Source organism: Falco rusticolus, chromosome 1, assembly GCF_015220075.1.
Source record: "Falco rusticolus isolate bFalRus1 chromosome 1, bFalRus1.pri, whole genome shotgun sequence".
Classification (NCBI taxonomy): domain Eukaryota; kingdom Metazoa; phylum Chordata; class Aves; order Falconiformes; family Falconidae; genus Falco; species Falco rusticolus.
Genome location: NC_051187.1, coordinates 94,469,076 through 94,483,533, shown reverse-complemented (window position 1 = coordinate 94,483,533; position 14,458 = coordinate 94,469,076). Strand labels below are relative to the sequence as shown.

At 42.0% G+C, this 14,458-nt stretch overlaps 1 protein-coding gene across 1 annotated transcript in view; it reads left to right on the top strand.

Moving 5' to 3' along the window:
• PPARGC1A (PPARG coactivator 1 alpha) overlaps positions 1-14,458 on the top strand; it is a 373,145-nt gene that overhangs the window by 302,372 nt on the left and 56,315 nt on the right. Inside the window, 1 exon segment of the mRNA XM_037390465.1 lies at positions 8,723-8,902. Within this exon segment, the coding sequence (XP_037246362.1) occupies positions 8,723-8,902 (180 nt within the window).

Here is a 14,458-nt window from a genome sequence, read left to right as displayed (position 1 = left end):
GTAAGGCTGTTCAGTCTTGGAGGGCTGAGCAGAAGGGGTTGAACTGGTATAAGAACTGGTTTGCAAACCTCAGCTTGCTGAAACTCCAGCACTATTTTTTATATATGAGTTTGGTTGTCTTTACTCCATGGGAAAAGTAGCAAACTTTGCTGAAAATCAGCACATACCATACACAGTCTTGGGGGCAAGGAAAAAAATTCCTTCCTCTGTGCCGTGGTGAAGGGACTAGGTTTTGGATTTCAAAATCATGGGGGCTCCAAAATCAGTAGCTTCTTTGAGAAATTGAAATCAAGGGGAAAAAACCATGACCCCAGTTAGAAAATGTGGGTGAAAAAAGAGGAGGAAGAGATAAAATGAACGTTGAATCCAGGAAAAAGTCAAGAACGGAGGACTTGAAGGCTTCAGTCTTTGAATTCTATTCCCTGTTGTTGCAGGCAGCCATACCTTCCAGCCCTGTTAAAAGATGTGTTCGGATTTGGGAATTTGTGCCCAAATGGTGTTGGAAGGCTTGCTGGAACTTTCTTGAATTATGGCCCTTGAGGAAGAAAAGGCAAAATTTGGGAATCGCTGAGACTAGGTACAAAGTACCCTGAAAACAGAGGAAGTGCAGTGATGGAGGAAGTGGTCTGATGGCGGACATTTCAGCGGGGCAGATTGGGTCAAACGGACCCACAGACTTTACCGGCTGAAAGAGGGTTTTCTTTGTGTGTGTTTGTTGTGGAACCAAATAACGTGTGTGCGCGCTCAGATACTGCCCCACAAAAGATGTTTGTGCAATTCTTTTGTGTTGTCAAAACACGAGGGGAGATCATTGCTAAAGCTACTAGGGAATGTTCAGAAGACAAGGTTTCCTTTGAGAAGAGCAGCCTAGGTGCTGGCTGGGTTTCACAGGCTTCATTTACATATGCTGAGGCTGCACCATTTCCAAACTACACCACCGCTGCAACTGCCTGCCTTCCTCACTTTCCTCCTCTTACAGGCACTGCGCTCAAAAAAACACATTAAAACATGTGAAAGAAAGATCCTAGTGAGTAAATTTATACAATGTCTGGGGTTAGGCACTTTGATTTAAAAAAAAAGAAAAAAAGAAATACTTGCCAAGCAATGGGGAACCCTTGTTGAAACCTTGCAGTCTTTTGTAGTTGAAATCGTGCTTGGCATCCCTTCCAGGTCACGCTGGAACTGCCAGCAAAGTTCAAGCCATAATGTGGACAGGGCCATAGAAAAGCTCTGGGGGACTTAGTTATTATTACCTATTGCTTGCACTGTCTGTAGCGCACTAAGACAGTTCTCCAATCTCTAGAGCTTGTATGGTGAGAGCACCACTAAGGTCACAGTTTATATTTATCAGTTAACTTGCTAATTTGAAGGGAAAGCAGTGAAGTGGAAATGTAGAAAATAGAAACAACATGAGCAGGTCAAAATACCCAAAACAGCAATATGAAATGTTCCAGTGTAAATACATTTCTATAAAAGGTGTGAATGAAACTTCAAAAAAAAAGAGATGATGGATTCGGCACAGTCAATGAACACAATTATAAGTAGGTATTGAAGGAGAATATTCCACCAACCATGGATCCACAGATAATAATTAATAAGAACCGACACTACTCCAGGCAGGCAGGTGCCCAGCATTATTTCACAGTTGACTGTTCGGGGGGCAGAGGTACTCATCTTTGCCCCAGATCTTAATAATTTGCTGAAGTTTTATCATTAAATCAGCATATAATTGGGAAGGAAATGAGTTTTTTTTCGTCATGAGAGCGAAGCAATACCGTTAATTTAATCATTTGTAGGAAAGGCTTTCTGTAGTCATTTGGTTTTTTGCTGTGGGTTTTTTTTTTAATTAAGTAAAGTAAAAACAATGCCATTTTTGTCATCTATGCTTGCTGAAAATATGACAGTGCGATGTGATTTGCAACTTAAGCACAAGCTGGGAAAACTACATTTTATCAGAACTTGAAATAATGAATTACAAGGGAACGCAAATAAGCTAAGGATGTATCTGAGACCTCCTACCATTTCTGAAGATTCCAATGTCTGCAGGAAAAAGGCTATTTCAAGAATTGTACTTCTTTTTATTTATCTTTTCTCTCACCAAATCACCATAGCCTTGTATAGTAATTGAATTCATTTAGCCTTTAGAATACTCAAGTTTGCAAATAACAATGAGAATGAATATTTCATGACAAGAAGGATGATCAATTATAGTTTTGTGACTTTGACTGGTAGCCCAGTGCAGTGGAGCCAGCGCTTACATTTCACTAGACTTTTTTGCACCCAGTTAATTAAAAAACCCTGCAACTTAAGACAATAAGCAGGCAGGTGGGGACAGTTAAACAAGACCTTTATTTGTGGGGCTTTTGCCTGTTGTGGGCAATGTTCTGCAGCTCAGTTTGGTACCTGGAGTTTGTTGTGTATGCAGTGCAAAGGGGCATCATAAACTGGTTGCACCTGCAGTAGCCCCAGTTGCCTGGGAAGAGCTTCAGCAAGGAGACACGTCTGTTAAGAGTCTGGCCGGTTTTCACACGACAAGAGTTTTTTTCTTACGTTCAACGAGAATATGCAGGGTCCAGGTCAGGGGGGTTGGTCCATGGTGTTTATACACAAGGCACCCCGAGGCAATGGTGCCGGCAGGAAAAGGCGGTGGGGGTCTGAGCACTTGTGGGCAGGACTGTGGCAGTTGCTTGTAACAACCCTTGTTTCTAGGGGGAATACACAGAGTCAGAGAAGTGGTTAAAGAGCAGCTGAGAAATACTGTAATCTAGCTCGGAAGGGGATCAGGCTCCCTCCTTGTAGCAGGTGAGATAACTGTATGAATGTTTTTTTATAGTTGTTTACTCCATTCCAGAGAAATGCCTGGGGGGTGTTTTGCTGCTGCTTTTGGGGTGGAAAAACTAACCTGAGTTACAATTATCCATGAGAAACCTTTAACCTAACCAAAATACTTGGCGAGGTACAAAATCTCAGAGTGGGGAAAGAAAAAAAAAAAAAAAATAATGTTGGAAGGTGGTATAACTTTTGCCAAACTCTGGGATAGCCTCTCCAAAGGAAGGAGTGCTGGGGAGCCGGTGAGGGCGCTGCAAAGGTTAGGCTGGGGCTCCTCGGAGCACGCAGGCTGTAGCTCGGCTTGGAGTTACTTCACGTTTTCTTTATAATAAGCACAGCTTTGCCTGTTGTTTGCTGGGGGGGTGGGGGTTGGGGGGGGTATAAAAAGAAAACAAGCCAAGAAATTAAAAAGGATGGGGAGGTATAGGAGCTACGCTACGGCAGGAGCAGAGTTTCGGGGGTGTGGCGTGGAAATCTGCTTTGAATCGCAGCGTGGTGCCGCGGCCGCCGAGGTCTGAGCGGGTTTTGCAAAGATTTACTTCACTTCAGGCTGGGTCTGCCCCTGGGTGACGTCACGGGCTGGAGCAGCGGCACTAGAAGGCTGGATGAGTGACAGCCCAGCCTACTTTTTAATAGCTTTGTCATGTGACGGGGAACAGTAGTAAGACAGGTGCCTTCGGTTCACTCTCAGAGAGGGTCTCGTTGCCTGCATGAGTGTCTGCTGCCTGCCTGCCTCTGGACTGTAGTTTGCCAGCTTTCCTGCCGTCGCTCCGCAGCTGGATGGCGTGGGACATGTGCAACCAGGACTCTGTATGGAGTGATCTCGAGGTGAGGGGTGGGCGGCGCATGGGGTGCAGGCGGCCGGCGGGGACGGTGGGCTTGTCAGGGGACCGGCAGGACGGCCGAGGCGGCATACTTTGCAAACAAGTCCGAATCTTATCTTAACTCCAGTAAGTTTGCTATTTTAAGGTTACTCTGCGATGCCTTGAGCAAATCAAAGCTGAGCTGCTGTCATCAGTATCTCCTGCAGTTGGAAACTATTTTCATGTGCCTCTGGCTCGCTTTCCCGTCATATGCAATATTTATGCTTAAGGTATTGATATGAATCGGTGTCTGAAGTCTTTCCAGTGGTGTTTAGTGGCCTGGTTGGAAAAATGCCATGTTTATTTAGAATAAGATTAGCATTAGAGATATATATATATATATAAAAAAGAAGTTTAAATTAACCAGTGGCTTCGTCTTTTAATTGCTTGTTTCACTGTACTCTGTCAAAAGGTTTATCAGCTGCAGAATTCAAACACGCACATAAGAACGAATACCCTGTTGTTTGGCTTTAGATGCTTTTAAAAGAGATTTCTGGAAGGAGACGTTTCCCTGCTTCTTGTGGTATTGGAATAATGACGTTGTAGCTAATGTCCCATAGAGCAGGGTTCGCAGTCAATCCGAGTAGTCCAACAAATGGTTAAATCCCACTGTACAGCAGAGACAACAGGATGAACCATGAGAATAGAGTTTATGCAGGACTCTGTGAACTGCTGCTGCTGCTGCCGCTGCTGCTGCTGCTTGTGTAAAAATAGACGGCAATACATCAAATCCACAGCTTCTGCTGGCTACGATTCATAAAGGGAAAAAAAAAAAAAATAAAAGGCAAGCAGCTCCCTGGTAATCTCTGGAGTATAAAGTGAGGTTTGAGGATTTCTGCATGTTTGCATTCAGCAAAATGGAGCGTTACCTGAAAGTTCGGGCAACTTGTGAAGCGAGGCAAACTTTCTTTGGACCCCATGGAGAGGAATCCCAAATACAGACCTGCTCAAAGGAACTAATCCTCTGGCTGCGAGCTTGGAATAAGTGCTTAAAACGCTCCCCTCGGGCAATGGGGGAGGGAAAAACAGGTTACAGGCGATGCTTTTTAAATAAGATGTTCGTGCAGTAGAGAGCTACCCATCTAAAGCAAAAACGTTACTGTGTTCTCCAGTATATTTTTCCTGTCTGGTGGAGCATGAGTTGGGATTCTCAAGTCTTTTTGTTGTGTTTTAAATATTTGCAGCTTACCATTGTATCCACTGATTTCTGTTTGCATATTGTAATTGCTCTTATCTTGTTTTGATTTCTTGGTAAAGTGAAATAGATATGGATAATTCATATGTCCTGTAGCTATTATGAGTCAAGGCTGTAAGTGGATGACTTTCTGGCTCCAAAGTCCTAATTGTTTCTGAGTAGCTGGAGTATCCTGTGGGTTGTTGTCTGGCTTGTAGCATGGGTCTCAGCTGCCGTCGCTTCATTTTTCCATCATGTATTATTCCTAATGCTGCTAGGAGCTGATTGAGGAACCAGCTTATATGGAAATACTGAAGATTTATTTTAATCACTAGAGTTCCTGCAGTAATTTCAAGCTAGTAACAGAATAGATAATTTATGTCAATGACTTTTTCATAGTGCAGAGGAAAAAAAAAAGGTTTGATCTTAATATTAATTGTGTGGTGGATGGATTAACTGTGGGTAGGATTTTACCAGTGTGCTCCGGCATTGCACTTCCTGTAGCAATACTAGCATCTGCGTGCTGCTTTGGCTCAGGGGATCACCTTTACCGATCTAAAATACCGCAGGCGGCAGGTACTGGAGGCAGCTTTCATTTTTTGAATCATTAATGTTTTCTGTCAACGTAAAAGGTATTATATTCATGCTCACATAATGACAGAATGGCATGTTGCTTAATAAAGGCCTGTATCACTGTAGCTGATCAGCGTCCCCAGTGCTTCACAGCTTAATGAAGGTGATGTACAGTAAGGTTGCAAAGACTGATAGAGAGAATCCACATGACACACGTTCTGTCAAGTCTCTCTTTCTTTCCTGAGTTCACCCCCTTGGCTGTTCGAAAAACTTGTTAAAAATAAAACACAGATTATATTTTCATTAATATAATTAATATGGCACAAGTCCAGTCATCTTTTTTTTTTTTGTTGTTTATTTTGTTTTAATTTACCTTCAAAGGCACTAAAACATCCGAAAGGTTAATGGAGAATTATACTTAATTATAATGATTCATTATCATCGGTGCAGTTAAGCTAATTTATTGTTTGTGCCTGAACTAAGAGAAAAAAACTCTGTTGGAGTGAAATAACGCACAGTAATTAGCCTTTTGTGTTTAGTGACTGCTTTATCCTCCTAAATGTTACTGTAAAATTAAGGCTATACTTATGGAATAACTATCATATCAAATAACAGTGGGAAGACAGTAAAATGTGTGCTAGCAATGCAGGTGCACCTGTTACAGATGTATAGGCAAACAGTAAATATCAGCATGTCAGATGAGGACAGTTTTAGGACGTGGAGTGTTAAATCTGGCATCATCCAAAGGCCAAATATAAATTAATAACAGGAACACTTGCTACTAATGTGTCTCAGATTAGAAGCATAATGTCATATTCAGAAACATTGATTTTATTATCATGTCAACATTGGCAAGAGCATATATACTTCATTTCAGCAATTACATTTTTTTTAGGTGACATTGCAGTCGCTATAGGCAAATGAAAACTGCAATGAGCAGGATATTTTTTTTTTAGTACCATTGTTTATGTTGTTTCAAAAGCCCACTGTAGGAACTTAAAAATGCAGATTACCAAAAGTAAACATGTTTAAGTAGGTGGTTCACAGAGTGAAGCTATTTTTACAAACGAAAGCAGTAACAGATCAGCAGGATACTTCAGAAGTCTATGGCATCAGTTATAAGCTACTGACCTCCACAACACAAACTGAGAGTGATGCTGAGAATCTACCTTTTCAGTCAAAAACTAGATTATCCTTTAATAAGATCAGAGATTTCGGCCAAGCATCAAAAAAGGTCATCTCTGCATTATAAGATTGCTGCCGGAACGTTGTCTCTCGCACTAAAAAAGAGGGAACTCTCTAATTTTTTTCCTGTTTGGTTTTTCTTTTTTTTTTTTTTTTTTTGTCCCCTGTGCCCAAAATAATGGTAAAAAATTGTGCGCAGTGAAAATTACTTAAGTGGGGTTTTGACTTCTTAAAGTTCTGCAGCCCCTTAAATAATAGGAAGAAAAGCAACTGCTATTTCAGAGCCTCATTTTGCAGCCTCTCAGCTCCCTTGCCCCTTGGCCTATTCCGTGATTATCTCTTGGTGTCCTGGTAGATGTAGAAGTTGCCTGGTAAATTATAGCTCACACCAGCTGCACCGAGTCTTTGTGCCAACAGACAAAATCTTTGCTCATGGCTGTGCTGCTGCATCCAGCCTGCACACTGCAGACGCGCCGAGATTCCCAGGGACAAAAACCTCAATGAAATGCACCTTCAGCAGCCCTCGCTTGCATTATTGTGAAAGGCGGTCCTTGGGAGAGTGACATAGCCGGTACTGAGCAATTCACATCTGTGGGCACTGTGTTAGCGCACTACAGACACCTGTCTTCAGAAAGTGGCATTTTCTGGGTTGACTTCAGTCCAAACAGAAGTTGGGAAATCTTTCAGGCCACCCAGTCAACTGACAGGAGTTGAGGAGGACCTGCTGTTGGCCATCCTTAACACAGTGTTAGATAGGGTGGCAGCCCTTAGACTCAGTTGATTTTAAGTGGCTTTTAACCATTCACGGCCTGGTGCCTTTGCAGCTTTGTGTGCGTTTTGCAATGTACCCGTATCAACGTAGATGTATGAAGACGAGTTACAAAGGTACGTGGTACAGAGCAGGAGGAATTGCTTGATCGAGCAGCATTGACGTACGGGACTCTGGTATTTGCCAAGCTGTTACTACGTGTTTTCCATAATTAGGAAATGGTTTTGGTGGATACTCTAACATTTCAATTGCTGCGCTAAAGTGGATGTGTGCTATTAATTTTTTCTTGATTAGTAGGTCAGTCAATATCCTATCTAGCTTCATACTAGCATATAAAAGGACACTTACTCCAGGTTTATTGGTATTTATCACTACTCTTCTCGTAAGTCGTGGAGACAAAAACATTTTGCGCTGCTGCAGAGGATCCATGCAGACTAGACTTTGTTTACTGCCTCAGCCAAAATGTTTCACAGACACTCTACATTAGGATTACTGAATCAGAGGCTGCCAGAAGAGGAAAACCCATTTGGGTCACTCACCGCAGCCGCTGTCTGGGGACATTTAGGAAACTGGCTGGGACAATACATGCGCTTTACACCAAGAGGGTCAAAGGCTGTGTGAACTAACTATGCTTGTCATGCAAATGGTGAATATAGGGATATTTCAGAATGCACTTCTGTTGCCAGGACCCTAACGTGTAACTGGGTGGCTGTGGTCTGTGCATCAGGTGCATCGGGGAAGAGCACAGCAGCAGCACTGACCCGTACTTTTTTAGGCCCATATGGTAGCCACCATCATGACTGACCTCAAGGATTACAGTGAGGATCTGTAGAAGTGAAAGTGTGACTATCTCCAGCTTGAGCTAGCCTCCAGGGCTGAAGGCTGTAACAGGCTGTGCCTCTGTAACCTGAATGCATCAGGAAATGCGTGACAGACCTTGCCCAGAGGTATTCATCTGTAACTTCTACCTGCACTGGTTCTCTCTGAAACAGGAGAATAAGGGCATGCTTTGGCCTCTGCTATTGGATGTAATAAAGCTTTGAACATGATCTTTATCAAAGAGTATACGGAGAGCGAAACTTGTTGCCCCTGGACAGGGATGTGATAGAGAAGGCAGCTTATGCCCTCCTGTTTCCTCCTCCCCTTTGCATACCTGTATAGAGCTAACAATGTTCTAATACTTAGTGGGGTTTTCTTCCAGAAAACAAAGTCAATTCTAGTGACCCTGTGCTATAGCTTAATAGAGGCTTAATTCTTATCACATGATATTAAAGTTAATAGATTCCTTGTAATTAATGGAACTATTTCTGTGTTGCTGTTTTCCTGCAGTGTGCTGCTTTGGTTGGCGAAGACCAGCCGCTTTGCCCAGATCTCCCAGAACTTGACCTCTCTGAACTAGATGTGAACGACCTGGACGCAGACAGCTTTCTGGGGGGACTGAAGTGGTACAGCGACCAGTCAGAGATCATCTCTAATCAGTACAGCAACGAACCCGCCAATATATTCGAGGTAAGGCAAGGAGATGCAAGTGCACATTGCAAAGCCCTTGCTTGCTTTTTTTCCAATTTTTTGTAGCCGGGTGGACAACAGTTTTACTATTTTTCCCCTGTTCAGAGACAACAAATGTGGTGATGTGTGTTACAGGTTCAGACTGGCGCCCTTCATCCTCATGATCAAAACCAGGCCTGCGATCTGGAGAGAGCAGGGGGGAAAAGCTTTGAAAGGAATTAAACGGACCTTTTGATTTTTGAAAGGAAACAGCTAAAGAGTGCCTAGAGCACACTGCCCTGTGGCGTCACAGCAAGGAGTTGCACAGTTGTCAGCTACAAAGACAAACAAAAGTTGAAACGTGTTTGTTGTCTTCTGCTTGCATTCCCCGGCAAGAAGTGGAGTGCAGCACAGCAGCAAGCTGATGAGTAGCTGTAGCATTTCTAGTAAAGCTTTTTACCACTCAGAGCCTTACAAGGCACTTGCACACAAATTGAGAGGTCCTTGTAGTTGATGTATAGGGGAGAAGAAGGGTTGATGTGGCAGAGAAGGCAGCAAAGGCTGTCAGTAGCTCAGGAACCAGCACATCATTTGGGATGTTTCATCGATCTCCTGGTGGAGAGCAGTCTTAAAGTAAAAGTTGAAGGGTGGTAGGAGAGATTTAAATGTTTTCTTTACAATTCTGCCGTGAGGATCAGGGTGTACGAGAGGAGGGTTACTGTCGCTTTATCTCCAGTCTCATTTTTTGTGTAAAGCTTCACGATTCTCTGCCTTGTGGTTACTGGACAGCCATGCTCCTCCTGAACCCTAACCTCCTTCCCTCCTTGATGATTGGAGATGCTATAGATCATCCGCTGACTGGGAAGTTGGACAGTTAGCTGGCAGGAAGACCTTGTGCAACAGCAAGCTATGGGTACTACCTCTCACAGGGCAGGTACTGCAGGTCCAGGAAGTACAGCTGCCCGCTGGCTTGGGGAAGCCCCGAATTATCACGGTGGAGTTTAAAAGCTGGAAAAGATTAACTGAATCAGTATAGTAAAACTGGTTGCCTAAGATGTCCTGAACAAAAATAAACGTTTTTATATACAGGTCTAAACCCACAGTGATCTCCCTGATGCAGATTAAGTTATTCTGGATTTATACTGGTGTAACTGATAGCAGAAACCAGTCCTCTCTATTCAGTTTCTATAATTTACACCCAAGTAACTTGGAATTAATTTTATTCAAATCAAAATGAAATTAGCCTTGCAAAGCTATGTACTTAGACCCTCTATTTTCACAAGTTGTGTAATGTTCTGTGCCTTGTTTTACAAAGTTTCCAAACTCCATCTTGTTCTTGAATTGCAGTTGTACTGCCTCGGGCAGAGTAGGACGTGTTGGTGTGTAGGTTTGGATGGTAAGTAGCAGGGAGGCAGGGGGGCAGGGGACACATTTGCAGCTAGTGTGGTAGAGAGTGGCTTTACCTTTTTTATAACTGAGGAGATTTCTTTTTCCCGGCTCATCAAAAGCCAAATGCAAAGGCATTTTCCTTTTGGAAAAAAAATTTGAAGATGCAGACTTTCAAAGTGTAAGTTCCAGATAAGTAGTATAATTAAGCATCTACTGACTCTAAGCACATAGGTCATTCCAGTAAAACCAGTGGAACTTGATCACAGGCTCATTGCTTGCCCTGCGCATAACTGCCTGGCTGCACTGGTGGCCACAGCTGCCGAGTACCAAATTGTCTTGGATAGGTAGTGACAATTCGCCTACACACCTTGTATAGGAATTGTCACTTCCTATATGAGACAATTCCCATTCTGAAAATCAAAGCATGTGGCAAACAGCAAGACAACCAGATAGTCTTGTATTTAACCTTACTGGGAGATGGTGACATGGTCATTATGTGACCTCTCAGAGGCATATCTGGGTGCATCTGAGGATGAGCAGCCCCAGTGTGAAGAAATAGGTGGTATGCAGCTTGGAGAATGCATCTAGGCAGCAACTAATAGGTCAGAAATAATAACTGGGAATTGAAATATGCTGCTGCTTTCCTAACAGACAGATTCTCTTGTCCTCTTTGCAAATGCTTGGATTTCCTCGCGCTCATCAGCTTCAGTTGCAGGGTGCATCACTGTCTCTGACAGCACAGCTTGGCCCACACTTACCTGTAGGGACAAATTGTGCTCTAATAGCACTTTGCAATACTGCAGTACAAAATTAGACTATTTTCAGCTTCATAGTTTGTTATATTTACATTTCTTGGTTGCTTGGCTTAGGAACATGGGAATGAAACAGTTATTCTCTCCTCCCATACATTAACCCTGTCCCCATTCTCCATTGTGCAGCTGGATACCTTGCACGGTTTTTCGCCTCTGCTGCTCTGTAATGTGACGACTGGGGGTGCTCAAGAACAGAAGAAGTTGTCTTCTTCCTCCAGAGACTGTCTTACATACTCTGTGAGGAACTATTTGTTTTAGCTGAGAGAATGGAAGTTTTGTGTAGTTTCCTATTTGGTAATCTCTAGATTTTTCCATATTGATCTGCATTGGCTTTTCTTTTTAAAGAAAGTAACTTTTTTCCCCTCCCCCCCCTCCCATTTTGTCATCGTAGGAGTCATATGTTTTATCTTTCATCTAACTTAAGCTTCCAGATGAGGCCTTGTCATACAGAAATAGAAATACGGTCTGTTTTGGGGTGGAAGGGAAAGAACCAGAATGGCAAGCAAATGCCGAGATGTACCAGAGCAGCATTAATTGCACAAGCTGTATGATGTTAATTGACGGACCTAACCTTGAATGAAGCACACTCACTCCCCTTTGAGGTAGTGGCATTGTCTAGGTGGGGGCCAGTGTTCAAAAGCCCTTTACAAAGTTCCTGGGTGTCTCTGGTGCATTTTTGTAAAGAAGACCTTGTGTTTGAGAGAGTGAATTTTCAACCTTTCTGCAAATCACATTCCTGGAAGCTCATTTGAGCTGAGTACCCACAAGCTTAGACACTTCCAGTGGCACTGGGAGTCTCACGGACTAGAAATTATTAATAGCGATGGTAGCAACAGGAGCCAAGTGAGATAAAGGTCCAATTAGTCTAGATAGTATGTAACTGTTGAGTATAAATCCCTGCTTTCATCCGCTTAGGTGTGATGAGATACTGGCTTTCACCCTAGTATTAAAACACACCAGTATTTTGTAGATGCACCTAATTCATCACTGTGTTAGTTTACTCCCATGCCAATGTTACCGATACTAGTCCTGAATCAAGCAGGTGCTGTCTGCCCCATCGCGGATGCTCTTCTTACCAATGTGTGTATGTGCGCATATTATGAATTAGTTGATTTCTTTCTATTCACAGCTTGGTCACTTCTGTTTTTCACCTAGTTTTCTTTGCCTGTTGTTCTGAGTACTGGAAAGATAAAACGAAGGAGTTCTTGCCCCTCAGGGCACTGTCTTGACAGAAGTTCATGCAAGTAAATAGTTAACAAGTCACCCAAGACCAGTTATTTAGATGGCTCACTACATCATTCACTTTCATGATTTGCATTTGTGAAGAACTAGACTTTAAAAAATTGTATATCTAAAAAATCGATTTGGCTGCTTTTCGAAAATCAGAATTACTTGTTTTTCATTCTCAAAGCCAACGCTACATGAAAACATGAACAACCATACAGCTTAACGTGGCACAAGTGAAAAGACTTTTTGTGCACGAAAACTGTTGTCCCCTGAGGCTTCTTCAAATATACCATACCTTATCATGTAAGGTTAGTAATTTTTAAAATTATTTATGACCCGTGCCTAGCATTATGAAGAAAGAAGATGCCTATGGTGGATAGAGCTCTTTGTTGGCGCTGCTTACAAATAGCTCAACTGATGCTAAGAGAAAATGTAGCCCACAGGTAGGCAATAACCTCTTAAAGTATAATGAATGTTTGTAAAATCATAAAGATTCATCTGGTATTCTCATACTTGACTTTTTTTAACCTTCAAAAACTTTTTTGAACCTAAAAAGGCTTCAGAAACCCCACATTTCTTGCCCTTCTGTGGATGTCATTTATTTTCATAATTCTGTATTGCAGAGAGATGCTCACCATATTTGATGACTTTATTTTTAATTGTTTTGCGTAGGTGTAGCCCAGGTTACTTTTCAAGACTGTGCTATGCGCCACATATTTGGAAAGCCTAAGTAGGCTACTATGTTTTATTGTAGGCTGCCAAACCCCGCTGTATTACAAGCAATGAGAATGTGGGAAGAGAAAGAGACGAACAATGAAATGCGTACTGTCTTGCCCCTGGCAGCAGGGAAATTCGTGGAGATAAATGATTTCTTATTTATTTGGAAAGGTTTGCATCAGGAAGATGGTGAGGATAGAGGGGAGCCTTAAACATCACCAGGGTAATTTGTAATGGTTCAGATTATAAAATCCCTCATGTTCTGTGGTGCTGCCAGTCTCTTTCAGCATTTCAGGTTATTCATTCAAGGTTTGCAGCCAGATTGATTAATGAATTACCAGATCTTGCGTAAAATGACTTGGCCTGACTTTTAAACAACCACCAATGTTTTCTTTGCCAGTCTTGTGACTGGTGTTAATGGGTTTCCAGAGAGCTGAGCCTATACAGACTTTCTGTACTGGCTTCCCTAACATTTTTTCCACTTTTTAATTTTCTCCAAAACTAGTAGCCCAGGGCAGGCAGTTCAAGGAGATACAATCTCAGGGAAAAAAAGACATAGTAGTCAAATCCTTGATGGCTGATGCCCTTCAGTGCCAAATCAGCATGATTTATCATAGCCATCTATTCAGCACAACAGAGGCTGGAGGTGAGCTGCATGGTGTACCTCACACAATATGCATAACTAGAGCTCTGAACTTTGAAGGAAAGCCTCAGAGCTATTTGCAAAGTGCTGGTGCTTAGTGAATACTAAATTACATTTAGGAAATAGTCTACTGCTACCAGTTATACTTCATTTTTATTCTTGACACAGACACCTAAATCAGAGAACAGTAACATTTCAGAGATTATGGTAGCAGTTTGGGTATGTTCCAACACTATAATAGGATCAGAATTTTAAGGCCTTTTTTATTATTACCAATAGTCACTTAGTTTCTACTGCAGCGTACTTTGTAGGGAATTACAGCTTTTACTAAAAAGATTAAAATGCTATTATGCAAATGATTGCAGTATGTTATTATGTTTACAAATTAACATCCATGGCTCAACACACAAATTAACTAACTATTCCATCTATATTATTAAGGATTTAATAAAGTAACTGTTGATAAAAATGAGGAGCTTGGAACAGTTAATAGGAACTGATTGTGATTTAACATACAACTTAAACATTGTGTTTAATGTTCTAGATGGTATAATGGCAGAATAAAGCTTATCAAAGTGCTTAAAAGAACTGAGATTGTGTGAATGGCATAGCAGCATGTCTGAGGACTCTGAGAGCACAAGCTAAATAGCTCTGGGCAGTAACGTAGAGCAGGCAGCATATTGGTGAATCCAAAGCTAGCACTGGACCATCTCGTATCAACATGTAGTTTCCAGCTCTAATAAGCAGGTTTTTTGAAATTCAGATTCATAAACATTGAATGTTTTACAT